Source organism: Sinocyclocheilus grahami, unplaced genomic scaffold (assembly GCF_001515645.1).
Source record: "Sinocyclocheilus grahami isolate Dianchi unplaced genomic scaffold, SAMN03320097.WGS_v1.1 scaffold95.1, whole genome shotgun sequence".
In the NCBI taxonomy this organism is placed as follows: domain Eukaryota; kingdom Metazoa; phylum Chordata; class Actinopteri; order Cypriniformes; family Cyprinidae; genus Sinocyclocheilus; species Sinocyclocheilus grahami.
The window spans coordinates 338720-355129 of record NW_015505274.1 but is presented as its reverse complement, the minus strand read 5'-3'; the positions used below and the strand labels follow the sequence as shown (position 1 = coordinate 355129).

The 16410-nt window shown below is 37.1% G+C and overlaps 2 protein-coding genes across 3 annotated transcripts in view; one reads left to right on the top strand and one right to left on the bottom strand.

Annotated features, from left to right (window-relative positions):
- Nucleotides 1-2724: 2724 nt before the first annotated feature.
- cfap157 (cilia and flagella associated protein 157) lies at nt 2725-6240 on the top strand. Of its 2 annotated transcripts, none has more exons than XM_016275504.1 (8): nt 2725-2950; nt 3422-3693; nt 3840-3993; nt 4784-5051; nt 5156-5286; nt 5380-5530; nt 5616-5794; nt 5907-6240. In XM_016275504.1, the coding sequence occupies exons 1-8, from the start codon at nt 2799-2801 to the stop codon at nt 6046-6048; spliced, it is 1449 nt and encodes a 482-aa protein (XP_016130990.1). In that variant the 5' UTR covers nt 2725-2798; the 3' UTR covers nt 6049-6240. The 2 variants fall into 2 exon arrangements, with proteins under 2 accessions (XP_016130990.1, XP_016130991.1); XM_016275505.1 differs by having other exon boundaries at nt 5616-5750; nt 5907-5987.
- A 1162-nt stretch (nt 6241-7402) lies between these two features.
- Nucleotides 7403-16410, bottom strand: part of LOC107587699 (collagen alpha-1(XXVII) chain B-like) — a 97347-nt gene continuing 88339 nt past the window's right edge. Inside the window, exons 47-58 of the mRNA XM_016275582.1 lie at nt 15367-15420; nt 13433-13495; nt 13291-13344; nt 13168-13203; nt 12717-12725; nt 12577-12612; nt 12429-12455; nt 11220-11285; nt 10540-10708; nt 10248-10357; nt 9819-10037; nt 7403-9133 (exon numbers count right to left, since the gene is read on the bottom strand). Coding sequence (XP_016131068.1) covers nt 8987-9133; nt 9819-10037; nt 10248-10357; nt 10540-10708; nt 11220-11285; nt 12429-12455; nt 12577-12612; nt 12717-12725; nt 13168-13203; nt 13291-13344; nt 13433-13495; nt 15367-15420 — 990 coding nt within the window. The 3' untranslated portion in view covers nt 7403-8986. The remainder of the gene's footprint in view (nt 9134-9818; nt 10038-10247; nt 10358-10539; nt 10709-11219; nt 11286-12428; nt 12456-12576; nt 12613-12716; nt 12726-13167; nt 13204-13290; nt 13345-13432; nt 13496-15366; nt 15421-16410) is intronic.

Sequence of the window (16410 nt, the reverse complement as noted above, 5' to 3'; positions counted from 1 at the left end):
TCTGTGTTGTCCTTTGTGATCTGTTCTCGCTGTGTTGTCTAACCGAATCCGAATGGAAACGTAGGAATGTCAGACCCAGAAAGCTGAGCACGAAAACACATTTCTAAACAGGCAGTTACATAAGGAGCAGACTCCCCTCCCCGAACCTCTCTACTCCTCTCAGACATCCATAAACAAGCACCATCTATCACTATAAACACAAAAGACGTACTGACAATGTAACTTTACCCTAACATGTGACAATTTACCCTTTACTATAAAGAGTGCAGATCAGTGTAGAACTCATTGCTATAGAATTTGACTTTCATTCCATGTGTTAAAGTTGTTTAAATAACCTTAGCTGTCATTAACCACTATTAACCCATGGTCATCATGAGGCTTGTCCAGCTACATGATCCGCTAGTGAGTGAGAGGGCATCCATCATTGTCATGTTGTGTGTTTTGCTATTGTTCTTTGCTACAATGTTGCAGTGTCTCATGATGACGTCGTTTTTAATGTATCTTTCTCACCCCTCCCCCTACAACTTGGCAACTTCATCATACTCCCAAAATGCCTGTTTTTGTCATTTGTACGCCTAAAGTGTTTGTTTGTTTCGACAGTTCAGCAATACCAACTGAGGCTTGCAGATGCACATGGTCTCATTCAGATCACTGTATTATTCCCTGTGCCGGTCTCTGAGTGGCTCAGCTTGCAGATAAAGCACAGGAAGCTTTTATTTTCTTTAAAAAAATGTATTTAGCATTTAAAAATGGCATAACTAAACAAAATATAAAGCTAACACCAGTATGTAAGTAACACGAGCTATCATCCCTTTTAAATAAAGATAAATTTTACCAAGTTCAAGATTAAGTTGAGGATGATTCTCACAGAACTGCATTTTCTGTAAGAATTTTTCAAGATAAATTAAAAAATGTTTAATTTTCATAATTTAAATGGATGTAGCCTATACAGTGCAACAGCAAAAAAACAGAGGAAAAAAAACAAATGTCACATTTGTTTATATATAGAGCATTTTCTATCACTTCAATTCAAGCTGCAGTACCAAACAGGATCACACGGAGATGCCAACAGACCACTATACAAGTCTCCTTAACCTGATATAAATCTATACGGATCCATTCGGAATTATTAAACAGAGCAAAACATAGTAAATAAATAAATAAAAACATTCTGAACTTGTCGAATGTGGTGATCTGAGGGCGGTTCGACATGACAGAGTGAGTATTGATGCCCACATAGCCTATAAACACCACTGACTGCAGCAAATTCCTATAAAAACACACTTCTTCAGTGAGTGTCTATTATAAAACACTTGCCAGACATGCAAGCAAACTGAAATGTGCTCATGTAAAAAGTATCAGAGAGCGCACATACGTTTGTTTGCACACTAATAAGAACGAACTCGCACGCGCGGGTCTAATGTACGACTCCTGTATGTCACTGTAATCGTCTTTACCTCCATTACAATCGTCACCCATCAAAACGTACTGCTAAGATACTGATTTGCTTTATTCAGTCCATACAGACTACTCCTGACTTCAGCTTAAAGATAACTCGTAGAGGTATTTGTTCCCACCAACAACTAACACTGGCTAACACTGTTAACTTTATTTACTAGCCACTAGCCAGCCATATGAAAACTCATAGATGTTTATACGGATATTTGGTTAAAATATATTAATTTTAACATATGGATTGCTTATAGCTTTGTAAATAAAAAAGGGAGTTCCTCAAGGACAAATTAGGAAATTGCAACAGACATGTGGGCTGTATATGGTGTAGCCTAATGCAAATTCTCAGAAATATCTCAGAATGAGAACAATGAGAATGAGCAAATGAGTCTTTTTCTACAGTCAGTGTTTTACAACTGGTCCTAGGAAACTGCACCCATGTGAACCTCAGGTCACATTTGACCCATATTAACATCATTAAAAATGAATGAATTCTTGATTAGGGTAAACAGGTCTAAAGACTTTAAAAACATTTATTTTGACAACTTTTGGGGCAAAAAAGTATCTCTTTCCCTGGATCAAAACCTTTTTGCATTTGTAATATTGCACATATTTTATAATAACCTCTGCTATTAGTAACTGAATGGTGTTAATCTTAAAGTTTACAATTTAACAGAATTACAAAATAGAGTTAATTTATGCACATCCATCACAACAAATCCTCCACAATATTCCAAACATTTGGTTTCAGTATGTGTTTAGGAAAGTGCAGTAGTGATTTTGGTTCTAAGGGTTACCCCATTTGATCTATCATAGAGAACAGTAGCTTATGTGTGGGAAAATATTAGTAAATGTAAAATATTTGTAAAAAATTAGCCCAATTTTGATTAACAGATTTACAAAAAATAGAATAGCATTACAGACAAAAGGTGTAAGACCACAACAAATTCTTCAAATACAACTTTGTACAAACCAAGTAAAAAAGTAAAAAGCTCTCTCGCTCTCTCTCTCCATATATTATAATCAATAAGGTTCAGTTTTTTAACATTAACCTAAACTGACGCATTTATATCAAACAGAGAAATATGTCGAATTTGCAAAGGGCTACAACTCAATCAAAAATGAAACTGAAACGACAGTTTAATATGCCCTCACCTCAGGCTCTTTGTATAATATTTCAACTATTTTAGGTTTTGAAAAACTGTGAAAAAGACAAAAAAAAGCACTGGGTACTCTCGCGCACGTCTCTGCGCAGGCGCATGACACACGACCATGGCAACAAGAAACAATTGCATTTGCAAGTTTGTATTTCTCAGACTGTTTCGTTTAAATTACGTAAACGTCCAATGCCTCCCAAAAAGAATGGAAAAGGGAGCGGAGATAAATCACTTAAAAAGGGAAGTATGAATCCCGAGCAGAAAAACGACGAAGAATTGACGGAGAGTGACAAAAACTTTTATCGGGCTCAAATACGCGACTCGGAGGAGCGACTGGAAAGGTGCGAGTCTCTTGCAAGTTACCACGGATTTATTTTACATGGCTGTTTATTATGTTACATTAGTCAGGGGTTTACAAGAAAATACTTCTGAATTTATCTGAGAAAAAAACTCAGCAACTCAAACACAAAAACGCACTTGTACATTAATGTAGCCTGGTAAATCCAAAGTAATGGGGACGTGCGCAGCAAACACTCACCTAATGATAATGTTGATTTGACAAGTTGATTGAAGGTCCAGTATCTTTGGATTAAAATATAGGCCACGAGAATTTAGTTCATAGTAGCCTATTTATTCGTGTTGCTCATGTAGGCTACGTGCCTTTGAGGAAACTCAAATGAAATAGACTTTGGATTATAATCTACTGTTAATGATTAAACAGACACTATACTTAAACAAACATACCCTCAACAGGAAGCACTTGCCTCATACAAGCTATTACCAACTGCGAACTTGTTTTTTTTTTCTTGCAGATATCAACATAAATGTGATGAACTGGAGGTTCAAGAAAAGGACTTGTACTCTAAGATCAATAATTTGGAGAAAGAGAAGAAAGACATAGTTCTCTACCTGAAACGCACACTGGCTCAAAAAGAGGATGAACTGACTGATCTGGCTGAGACCTTATCAAGACACCAGCAAGCCCAAGAGGCTGAGAGGGAGTCCTTTGAGTTACAACTGAGCCTGCTTAGACATGAGCTTCAGGACCATAAGGAAAAACTCACATCTGAGAACATGGCGCTTGGTACAAGCTTTTGAGCAGTTTCACATTCACACCGAATATAAACATCGAATGAAATGAAAACGTATATGTTATCACTAACCGTGATATTAATAAATGCACCTTTCAACCAATCATTAATTAAAATGTGTTAACCTTTTTGCGTTCAGCTGGTAAGCTGGCGTCTTTGGAGGAGTTTTCTATGCAGAGAGAGAAGCTCATGGCTGAGCGCAGGTCTTTGAAAGAGCAGCTTCAAACGCAAAAAGAAGAGCATCAAGCACACATCTATAATCTGGAGAAAAAAGCTGTACTGGACAATGACAGGTGAGCATGTTCATACTCATTGTTCAGAGATCAAGGTCATGGGACGTGCATTCTTAGATGAATATCAACTATTTTTCATAAATTTTGTGCATTATTTGAGGTCTGAAGCCGAACATTATAAATTAAATATATGTCAAATGAGATACTGGTTTCCATTCATCTTCTGTTTTCAGTGAATGATTGCAATGTAAGGCCTTACAAAGAGGCATTTGTTCAATACATAAGTGGATCTGTTGCTTGGTATATACGTATAGTACTGCATTCAAATCCTTGGACTCACTTTGTTGTGGAGATTTTTTAACTTCTGTTTTCACACACACACACACACACACACACACACACACACACACACAAATAGCAATAAATAGTCTTTAAAAAGATTAAGGTAACCATAAAGTCCCATTAGTTAAGGCATAATAACTAACATTGAACAAAACATTTGTTACAGTATTTATTAACCTAACACTGGTTAATAAAAATACAACTTTTCATTATTAGTTCATATTCATTCAGATCCATTCAATAATACTAAACATATACAACTTTTTATTTTACAAACGTATTAGTAAATGTTAAAATTAACATTAACTAAGATTAATACATGCTTTAGGAATAATTCTGATTATTAACAAATTGAAACTTATTGTGTTACCAATATTAAATAATTTTTTTGAATGTTTACACATTTTTTTAAATGTATAATTTATATATAATGTTGGTAAACAAATAAATGCATTTAAAATAAGATAAATACTGCATTTTATTTATTTGACCTCTTTGGCTGATACAGGCTAAAGAAAGAAATGCTGCAACATGTTGCTGCTGTAGCAGCTGAATTCCGGTGGGTTTCAGACCAGAAGATGCCCGAGACGACAAAGAGGGCCATGCAAGAAAACCTCTCTGTGACAGCTCAACTTCAGCAGCTCTCAGACAAGACCAAGGAGCTGCTGAAGGAGAATGATGATCTGCGAGCAAGAGAAAAGCAACTCAAAATCGAGAATGCAATTACAGAACCACTGATACATGAGATAACCAAGAAGAATGTTGCCAATCAAAAGGTAGCCAGTTTATACATCTATTCTTTCATGCATTTTTAAGCTGTTTGGAAACACGTGCATATTACATAACCTAGAGCAAAAATGAAACATATCTCTTTCTCAAGGTAGTCCATCAATTGACAGAAAAGTGCAAGCAAATGCAGTCTGAAGTGGAGAAATGTGTCAAACTTAAAGTGGAGCACCAAGAGCTGCTAGACAATCATTCTGCAGTATGCACAGAGCTTGATGCTCTCAGGTTTGACTCCTGAAGTCACTTATAAGTTAAATAATTTCCTTTAAATACTTTTTGCAGTGTATTTTAATAGTATTACCAACACTGTACCTACAGAAAGAAACACGCAACAGATATAGAAGTGCTGAACCAAACAAAAGCTGAAGCCAAGAGACAGAGGAAAGAGCTTGAAGAGGAAAGGACGCTGAGAAAACAGCTAAAGACAGTTCTTGAGGAAGCAACCGTAGCTTTAAAGGAGGCCCTAAGGGTAAGAGTGAACATAAACAGATCATTTATCATTTGGTGTTACAGCCAAGTAAATAAACAGAGGTCTTACTCTGGTTTGGTTACAGGAGATCCCTAAAGAGGAAGACTCAGAACTGAAGATTACGGTCAGACGAAATCAGATGATGCAGAAGCTGCTGGCTGTGCTGGACAGTGCTGCAGCTTTAGGAAACGGTCCAGCTCTTACTGAGTTCCTGCCAGAGGTGACTTGCAGTCATGATCTTAAAAAACCCTCTGACATAAAAAGGTACAAATTCATTAAAACGGACATGCAACATATTGCAGCTCTAAGACATACTAACCATATAATAATATTGACAGTGTGATTCAATGACTCTCATGCTTGCTTTCAACTCCAGACCATGTGAACTCCTCCAGAAATCCACTTCACATCTTTCTCACTTCAAAACTGGAGACCTTGGGTTGGTCCCTCGCAAAACACACACTACATCAAAGATAGGAAATCTCGCTAGGAGTGCTTATACCTATGTACATCAGTAAGTATTTAGGTTGTGGCACATCAACAGTATACACATCATGTGATCATGGATATAACATGAAATATTGTTAATAGTGCAGCAGATGAATTTTGACCAAGCAATTCATTTAACTTTTTGACTGTTTTCTTGTCTTATCAAGTCTTAACAATCAAGTGATAAATGACTGGCCTTTTCATATACTTGATCATACTTGTGGGAGTTATTTTTAATAATATATTGTTAAAGTGTAAATTATTCCAAATTTCATTGTGTTGTTTTCATGTCTTGTCACTAGGTGGCAGTGTTGTATCATTATGAATAAATAAGTGACGTTGGCCAGAAATAGAAATAGTGTCTTTTTTTATTAAAAATGTGTATTAATCTTTCCTATTCTCTTCCCATGACACAGAAGAGGATAAATTGTTAAATAAAAAAATATTTTTGTTTTCTTTGCACACAAAAAGTATTCTCGTAGCTTCATAAAATTAAGGTTGAACCACTTCACATGGACTGTTTTAACTATGTCCTCACTTCCCTTCTGGGCCTTGAACGTGGTAGTTCCCTTGCTGTCTGTGCAGGGTCAGAAAGCTCTCGGATTTCATCAAAAATATTTTCATTTGTGTTCCGAAGTTGAACGAAAGTCTTACAAGTTTGTAATGACATGAGTAATTAATGACAGAATCTTCATTTTTTGGTGAACAAAACTTTAATCAATGCTTTAGAAATATTGTGTATTGAACCGTTGTGCTGCATTTTCTGTTGCCAATTTGACATGCGGTTTTCATATGCTAGACTTTGCCCACCCTGTTTTATATAGGCCCAAGCCCAACCACCCATTTGCCTCACCCATGATAGTAGCTGTTAAAATATTTCATAGATTTGCAGGTTAGTACTGTCCCATCACCTCCTGTAGATGTCGTAAATACACCAGACTGGTTCCAAATGCTGGAGTCCTTACCTAGCCGAGCATGTTGATGAATGATAAGACATCCCACCTCTCTCGGAAGGTCTGTGTGTATGTAAAGCTCATTAATGATCCATGGTCCATTGATATCTTAAACCAGTTGTGATACTGGTTCATAAGACTGCACATCTTCTAGGCACTCTTTCCAAGAGATACTTGAATAAAAGCAGCAGTATTTTAGCATCCACTATGCAATAACATCATGCAGTTTAGGTGTCTATACAGACTAAATCCGTTCCTGGTGGTCCCTCGGTAGAAATCACGTTCGGCCCCCCTCTCCCTCGTTGGGCCATTGATATCGTCCTAACCTCCCTTGTGTCATTAAGATTCTTAAAGATTTCTATTTTTGCAACATACAGCATTGGAATAAAATGAGGGTGAGTATGAACAACATTGTCAACATGTTTTCATAATTCTTTATTCAAACGAGACACAGAAATGGCCAGAAAGACAAGAACTTTAGTAAGGCAGACAGATATAAAGACTGCTGTCTGTTTCTGTGGTATCAATGATTTAATTCATACAACACTGAAAACGTTGTTCTTTGGTGTTTGCTGTTTTTCGGAGGTTATGTTTGACCATAGAAATATTCATTATAAGAATATCCACCCTTCTTAGTTTGTCTGCTCTGAAATAACAGAACACATATTACAGTGAGACTTCAAATTTACACATACAAAGAACATATATTTGGCAAGATAAGATGGCTCCTGACAGTTTTGATCAAAACAACAGATATATTTCAAAAGAATTTCATACATAACACTTTTTGGTCACAGCCATTGAAATAATTAGATGCCAAAGCTGCTGCTCATGACAAACCCAATATAGTGGAAGATTCTAGTGCTCTCATTTTGATCAGCAACTCCATATTACAACTCGGGTTTGCAGTGTTTCTAACTGCAACATTCAGCTTTGTACACGCACCTCAACAAAGACATACAAAAGTCAGTAATTATGATACACACCATGTCAACAATTACTTCTGCAGTCAGATAGGGCTTGTGGAATTGCATATATGTACTTAATGATGGAAAGACCTACAGTCGAGTGATATAAAGCACATTCAACACCATGTCTGCTATAATAATATAATTCTTGTGCCTTTAAAGTTCAAATATTTGTACAAATAAGGCATACTAGAAGATAAAGGATTAAAGATATGTTTGGCTGAAAAAAGAGATCATTTGAACTTTTTAAAAATGTTTACAAAAATATTCCCTTTTAATGTATAAAAGGCACTTAAGTTAAAACCATTTGACGGAAACAGAAATCTAGCCACAGGAGTTAAATGCATGTGAATCCATTTACTGTCCCAAAAAATGAGAGATGGGAGGTAGACGTTTATATGTTACTTTTCAAGTCTGGATTCACCTCGACTCATATTCTGGCTATGAATGAAAGCATATGTGTGTTTTATGTGTTGTATGTTGGTATCTGAGGCTTTTACAACAGACCTGCTGGTATACACAAGTACACACGCCAATGAACCTGAATTGAATGATATGAGTGACAGTAAACCTCACTTACCTAAAACAGCCAAACAGAAGTTTCATTATTAAAAACAAAAATCTGTTCATTCTCTATTGCACTTTACAGAAAATATACATACACGCATGTACATGTATAAATACACGTTCATGTGTAACTTTAGAATATAAAATAAGTACTTCATTATATAAATCACGTGTGAAAAACACAACTATGAATAAATTAAGATTTCTATTAAGAGTTTAATAAGCACCTCCAACCACATATCCAGGCCTTGTTTTCAAACAGAAGAAACCCAGCTCTGAAAAGAAAGAATCTGTCATCCTGAGCTGCTCACATAGGAAGTCTTATTTTCTCCAAAGCTGCTCTAGTCTCCTCTTTCCCCATGTTTAAAGGCTGCAGTCCACACTGTACAGGAGATGTGCAGTTTTGTTGGCCTCTAGGCCAGAGAGAGGCTCCGTAATGCTGCTCATCGGGGTATTTAAGGCTTCCATTGTTGCTTTCTTTATAAATAGCATACAGGGCCCACTTCAAGGTGGTAATGTGATCCAGATTTTGTGCTGGGCAAGTTGTAGACCTCCACAATGGGCAGTAAGTTTGGGTCCTGTGTCTGGAAAATGAACTGTGTCTGATGCCATCGACCATCTGTGATCTGAGAGGACAGAAAGTGGAAGGATTGATTGTGATAATCAGGTGTCCTAATAATGATGTGTAAAATAGTTAAAACCACAATTTTGTTGCACCGGGGTTTCCCAAACTTTTTTGTTGGCTGAACCATTTCGATGTAAAATAATTACTTGAATTACCCCCTGAGATTTAAAGTTATTATTGCAATAATTTAACAGCACATTCATATGTTCACGACTCTTTGATGTCGGTTAATGGTCACACTGACATGCAATTAAATAGATAAAATATTTAATCTTTGTAGCTGGACTCGAACATCTTTTTAGTTGTAATAGTGTATTTGTCCACATTGCATTTACACTGGTGCTTTAGTAACCCTATCCTAAGGAACTGATAACATTATTATTAATAATAATAATAATAATAATAATAATGAAGTTGTGTTTTCAAATGCATGTTAAGCTCGCAGCACATGATGGAGTTTTTAGCATTTACTGTGAACTGAGCTGCTCTGAGCCACTGAAATCACACTAAACTATATTGCAATTTTTGTGCAGCCCCATTTATTTATTTTAATTTGACATGTTTTATAACTAATTATTAGCTTTTTATCAGCTCACAAACCGTTTTTTCGGAAACCCTGCATTACAAAATAAATAAAAAGTTACCTGTTACCCACCAATATTGTTTAAATATAAGTTTATGCATACCCAGCACTCATCCTTTATCAGTTCAGGCTCGATGAATCCCCCAAACTCGATTATCTGTCCATTCCAGGCTTTAAAGTACACCGCACTAGAGGAAGGTGTTTTGGAGTGCCCTGCTGCCCAAACAGAGACGTTCAGGCAGTGAATGGTGATGATCTGCACAGCTTCAGAGCTCAGGAGGTGGATGAAGTTCATCTGGATCAGACTCACTCCAATCTCCAACTTCAGGATAGCAATAACAACATAATCAATTGATTAGAACTATGGGACCACATAAAAGAGAAGACATATTGACAGATTTTCACTTTTGAGTGAACAATTTTGTCGAATAACGGACACCTAGAGTTTGCGGAATCATAGCTATTTCAGTTCTGCAGGTTCAGATTCAGTGCAATCTTGCTCATAATGTAGTTAGTTGTCAGCTTTACAGACCTTGGACACAGCAACTGGCTTAAGGCAGGTTTGACCTCCATTGGTGAAGTTGCAGGTCACTTCAATATTGTCAGAAAAGCAGCCCAGGTTAGGATCTATCCAATAAGTGCCTTCAGTAAAATACAAAACAAAATGAATGAGTCCATTCCTATCCTATTCATTCCTATCATACGTGACAAACTGCACTTGGTTTTTAGCTACATAATTGGAGGTGTTAATGTAGCTTTAGTGATCATTACAGAGCTAAAACAATCAAATTTCCGATGGAGATAATTTACTATTAATATCTCACCATCTTTCAACTTGTGCTCGCACTCAAAGAGATCTCTGCACATTCTGGCTGGATTCTCCTGTGTTCCCAGGGGATTCTTAATGCTGTGGATCAGAGTGCTGAGGTAGTGAAGAGTCTTAAAGATCTCCGTTCCCTGGTCCAGCATTGGAAAGTCAGTATCTTCATACTTCTGTGGTTTGGAATGAAACAAAGTCAGGTCTATGATGTTTTGCAGACTAACTGTGAGTGACTGAGGGATGATCGTAATACATAAGTCTTTGTTAGTGATGAGCTCTAAACATTACTCAGTGCGCCAGACAGCCCATAAAAGTTAAGCTATCAGCATAGGAAAAAAGTGTTTGGTTCCATTCGTTTTCAATCATTTGAAAGTAATAAATGATTAAAAAAATGAATAAATAAATGTTGGTCAGAGTCCTGACATAATGTTAATGCTCTTTGTTTATCTAACCTTTATTCGGTGCTATGGAATTGACTGTTTAAAGTGTATACAAACAAATGTCTTTAGTTTATGGTTGTTGATGCATTTAAATGACATGTAGTAGTTATTACCTGGTTAGGTTAAGTGAAGGTGCCACAGAACAGGCCAAGTTCAATGCTTTGAGGTCAAGTTATTCTGCTAAGGTCTAAAACGAAGCTCTCACACTGAAGCTCTACACATTTTGAACACTGTCGCCACTTACCTCGGACCTTAAAGTAGAGCGGAAATCCATAAAAGCATGTAAAGCAGCACCAAGGGCCTCATTTTCCTAAGAGAAAACAAAGTAGAGTATGAATATAAACTGTAAACTGATTTTAATACAAAAATAGTTTATGTGATAAAGTCTTTTATCAGTTATAATGAACAATATGTGGTGGATATATGGACTGTCATGTAGGTGTGGTTGTTTTATATTTTATATGGGAAGAACAAAGCGCCATCTGAAGAACTTTCAGGTAGCTCAGCAATCCACAGTCTAATAGCAGAAGGATTACATTAGAAAGAGTAGGAGAAAATATACAAGGTGGAGATCGCTTAAAATTATTATTGCAATGAGAAACATTTTAGATAAAGGTGATGTTTTTTCCTGGACTAAATAACCCTTTCTTTGAACTTAATCATTTATTTTTCTTTGGTAATGAAACTGCTTAATCTGTTTTATATTATCAATGTTTTCCCATTAATGTAGCACCATCTAGTGGTGTTTTTTAAGACTAGCCCTGGATGTACAGTACTCCACTGTCCCAGATCTGATAAATGCCAAAGCTCGGGGCCCTTAAAGCACACTAAATCCACACTATCTCTAAAACCACTTCAGAGTATTTGAGGATAAGCATATCATTCATCATGTTCAGGAACATCTATAAAAATAAATATCCATGCAAAAAATATGACATATAATTTGGTAGTAAAATGTAAAGTGTAGCACATTTGATTGGTGCAGAGATGAATATGTATTTTGTAAAACATTTGCAACTGCTTTTTATCACTTAATTAGAACCCATCAGGTAATGAAAAGTTCTACACACACCTGTGGTCCTCACGGCAACTTGAAAACTTAAGCAAAAAACGATGGAAATATGAATTGCAAGTAGAAAAGTGGTCAAGTGTTAAGAGCATAAGTATGGATATTGGGACAGGCCTGTTTTTGTGTTTGTAGGTTGCAACCTGAGGAAGGCACCATTTGTACTCTCTTTTTAAAATATGTTTTATATAATGAAATAACCAGTTGAATATAGGCTTCTTTTTTTTTTTTTTGAAGTGTGCTTTAATTCTTTTTTTTAATTTTCTTTAAAGTAGAGTATATTTACATCACAGCATCTGGAGCTTTGACATGTTCTAGCTCCGTCAATAATTTTTAGACTTCATGGACTTAAATTTCTATCAACAGAGATGTACAAAGCATACTTACATGAGAAAAAGAAACACCAGGAAGCCCCTATAAACCATTGAGCAATAAAGAAAAAGAAAGCATTGATTACAATGAGCTTCAGCTAAATGCAATCCAACCATGACACATACTATTCACATGATTGTTAAAATGCATCAAGACTACTTACTGGAGGTCCAGGTGGTCCACGACTACCTGGAGGTCCCTAATTGAGGGTCAAAAGAACATTTTTATGTTGGTTAAATAGTACCACTTTATTTATATAAATGTAAAAGGGCTAGTAACATTGAAGGACATTGGGGAACATACCTGAGCACCCTGTTTAAAATAAAAGGACAAACAACAAAAATTTTATTTTCATCAGGGAACCCTTTTCAACCAAATTTGTTCTTGCTGCTTATCTGATTGTATCTTAAAAGTGTCTTAGGCTGAGTCTCATTCCACTCTTTAGTTCCCTATGATGTAAATCAGTACATCATGAACATGAATGATTCAATTACCTCCATCATGGTTACAAGATTCCCAGTGCATTCTGGGAACTTGAAGAGACTGAATGAATGCACTTTTTCAAATTTGACAGTAATAGTTGACTCCCTGGGAAGTGCACTTACTACTGAGTGGACTGAGACAAACCATTAGACCCCCATCACAGTAACATCACTGAATGGAGATGATAAACAGGAAGTTGAGCCTATGCTGATGGAAGTCTAACATAAGAGCCATACAATATTAGAATTCAGTATTTCAAACTGATTTTTACCATTTCTCCTTTATGTCCTTTGTCTCCTTGTGGTCCCTAATAAAAAGAGAGGAAGAGAAGGAAGTTTTTCAGAGTATGCACCCAATTAGAAACCACCAACAACGTGACTCAGATCATACATACTGCGTTACCACTAGGCCCAATGATACCAACAGGTCCGATGACTCCTTGCATTCCCTTAAAAAAAAGAAACACCTACAGTAGTTGCTGATCCATCTCATTTGTGTTTTCAGGACAGTTCAGGACAGTTCACAGTGGTACATACCATTAAACCCTGAGGACCCTTTGGGCCCTGGATACCCACTGGGCCAAGGTCTCCGGGTGGCCCCTGTGAATGACAGAAACATTGTTTGGTCATAAAATCTAAATTTAGAAAACCATTACATCACACAGCCTTTGTTTGATTATATTGTTTGACTAGCTCTCTTAAAGCTGCTTAAAGAAGCTATTTTTCATCTTAAGCTACAGTGCTTGTACAGCTGTAATGAAATGCCAGCTGAAAACATTTGAAAACATATCAAATCTAAAAAAAAAAATAATACAGTTCAAAGTGAAAATTGTAGTTCTTTCAGTAATTTAATATTGACTGAAAAATATTACAAAGGTATGAAAACAGCAACTTAAAGACTTAAAGATTTAATCCATTTCTAAAACTTAACATTCTTAGCATAAACCTGCCTAACAATGAAAAATGTATCTTTAAATGTGCCTATACATTGTTTTACATACAACATTGTTTGCTGAGTGTAGGGTATATGTGTATGCTGGCTTAACTGTGTTTAAATGTGAGCATTAAAGACAGAAAAAAACATAATAAATTGAAAACGGTTCTGATAACATTTGAAAACAGTATTAATGAAAATACAGTGCATATTTGAATGCTAAAAATAAATCTTGCTTCTTTGTTTACGGAGGTGATGTGGGCGTTTACAGATTCGCGTGTCTCACGTGGATGATTACCGTATGAATAGCGCGCGCTGCGCGTGAGAGTGATCACATTACAGATAATGAGCTCAGACGGGAAAGACTGGACCTCGTGTTGGTTTTATACGGATTACTTCAGAGAATATTTGTTTTAGATAAGACTTCATTTAAAAGTAGGCACTTCAAGCTTTCCATATATATGTTTTTCATGTCTGTGTGTGAAGTATTCGCTGAGTTTCGGTTCATATTAATGACGCTTTTCAGAAAGAAGTTCGCGGAGACTGAGACAGCTGAAAACGCACCGTTTGTTTTCTTTATTTTACAAAAGCACAATGTTTTGTTGATATTGTGAGTGTACACAAATAAAAGTAGACCCTTCATAGATTCAAAGGATGTATTACACTTATATGTACGATCAAAATGGCTTTTCACTGTTCTCAGGAAAAAATGCAAGTGATCGCGCCGGTGCCTCCATCGACCCCACGCAAAACATGATTTTAAAAGGCACATAAATATTTTTTAACACTACATTTGTAGCGTAAGTAATGTAATTATATTGACTTTAGTAACTGTAATCAAATTACACAAATTTAAAACGTAATGCGTTACATTACTGCTTTACCAGAAAAAGTAATTCGATTACAGTAACGCGTTACTGTGTAATGCGTTATTCCCAACTCTGTCACTGTCAAAATCATCACAATTAAAAGAACCAAAGACTTAAACTACTTCGGTCTGTGTGCATTGAATTTATTTAATACACGAGTTTCACAATTTGAGTTGAATTACTGAAATAAATGAACTTTTCCACGACATTCTAATTTATTGAGATGCACCTGTATATTTTATGTAAGCATAATTAAATGTTATTAAACACCTAACAGGTTTACGAACATAGACCTGTGGTGTAATCATTGCAACTATCAGTATGATAATTTTGGCAAAACAGTAGATCATGTGAAAATCCTCAGAATATACAAGACATAATTTTTCTTCTGTAATGCGACATTAACACGTGAAACAGGATATCCATCTAGAACAAATATAGGTAGGGTCTTTATACGGCAGTTTAAAAATGGGCTTGATAAGATCAGTTTAAAAAAAGGACATGGAGGAAATATTAGATTTTGAAGAAAGATTGTGAAGCCAAACTTTTTTTTATTTGAAACATTTAGATTAATCATTCACATATATTAAAGAAAACAGGGTGAATTTTGAGAATCAAAACATAACAGGTTGACTTTATGCTAACGGTGGTGCAAGAAGAAAGTTTACCTTTGGTCCAAACATTCCAAGAACTCCAGGAAATCCCTGTTCACCAGTATCACCCTAAAGAAAAATATTAACAGATGATAAATAGATGAAAAATATAAACAGATAACGTCTAGGTTACTTGTGTAACCCTCGTTCCCTGAAGGAGGGAACGGAGACGTTACGTCAGTGACTGACGAATTGGGATCTCGCCCGAGAGCCCAATCACCTTTGAGTGTTAACTAAACAAGCCAATGACAGTTGGCGTGCGTGTTTCGCCACGCGCACCCCGCCCCGCAACGCGGGTATAAAAGGAGAGCGCGTGCAAGCGCACATCAGTTTTTCGCTGAGAAGCCGAGACTACGTGCCCCGGCCGTACAGCGGTGGTACAGCAACTGTGGCGACGGAACGTAACGTCTCCGTTCCCTCCTTCAGGGAACGAGGGTTACACAAGTAACCTAGACGTTCCCATTCAGTCAGTCACGTTCAACGTTACGTCAGTGACTGACGAATTGGGATCCGTATGGAAAACGCCACTATTGCTGACCCCCTCCAGTGCCCTGCGGAAGCCGGCAAGCCCCCCCACACCAGCTGGGGCGGAAGACAGGACAGCGGCTAGGCAGAGGTGTCCGCACTGCTGTTCCCTACAGTGGTACATTGGATAACACTGGGAAAGCGTACCCAGTTGGGACGCTACGGAAGCCACATCCCGCACATAGGAGGTAACATGTGGAATTACACATATGGACTGGCCCAGGGCAGTACTACATATGGAAGTCGCTGCGGTAGCCTCAACCCGCCTGGGGTGAGATCACTACACAGCGCTCGTGAAGCTCTTTTAGAATTTGCTCTTTTAGAAGGAAAAAAACACTCTTTTAGTGAAAGCGCTGAAGCGCCCAGGGGAGGTCGCGGCGAGACCGCAGAATGGAAGCTGCAGCCCGCCGAGGTTTCAGCAGCCTGGATGGCAACCCCCGCTGATACGCCGTCACACCAACGCCAGCTGTTTCTCGAACACTCGCGGAGATTCGTCCTGTAGAAGGCTCGGCTCCGAAGCGAAAAGCTGATGTG

What these genes read in the sequence shown, in the direction of transcription:
- cfap157 (XM_016275504.1), top strand. Translation starts at nt 2,799, where the DNA reads ATGCCTCCCAAAAAGAATGGAAAAGGGAGCGGAGATAAATCACTTAAA. An exon ending in ATCTGAGAACATGGCGCTTG is followed by an intron (nt 3,694 to 3,839) that starts GTACAAGCTTTT and finishes TTTTGCGTTCAG; the next exon opens with CTGGTAAGCTGGCGTCTTTG. An exon ending in AGAATGTTGCCAATCAAAAG is followed by an intron (nt 5,052 to 5,155) that starts GTAGCCAGTTTA and finishes CTCTTTCTCAAG; the next exon opens with GTAGTCCATCAATTGACAGA.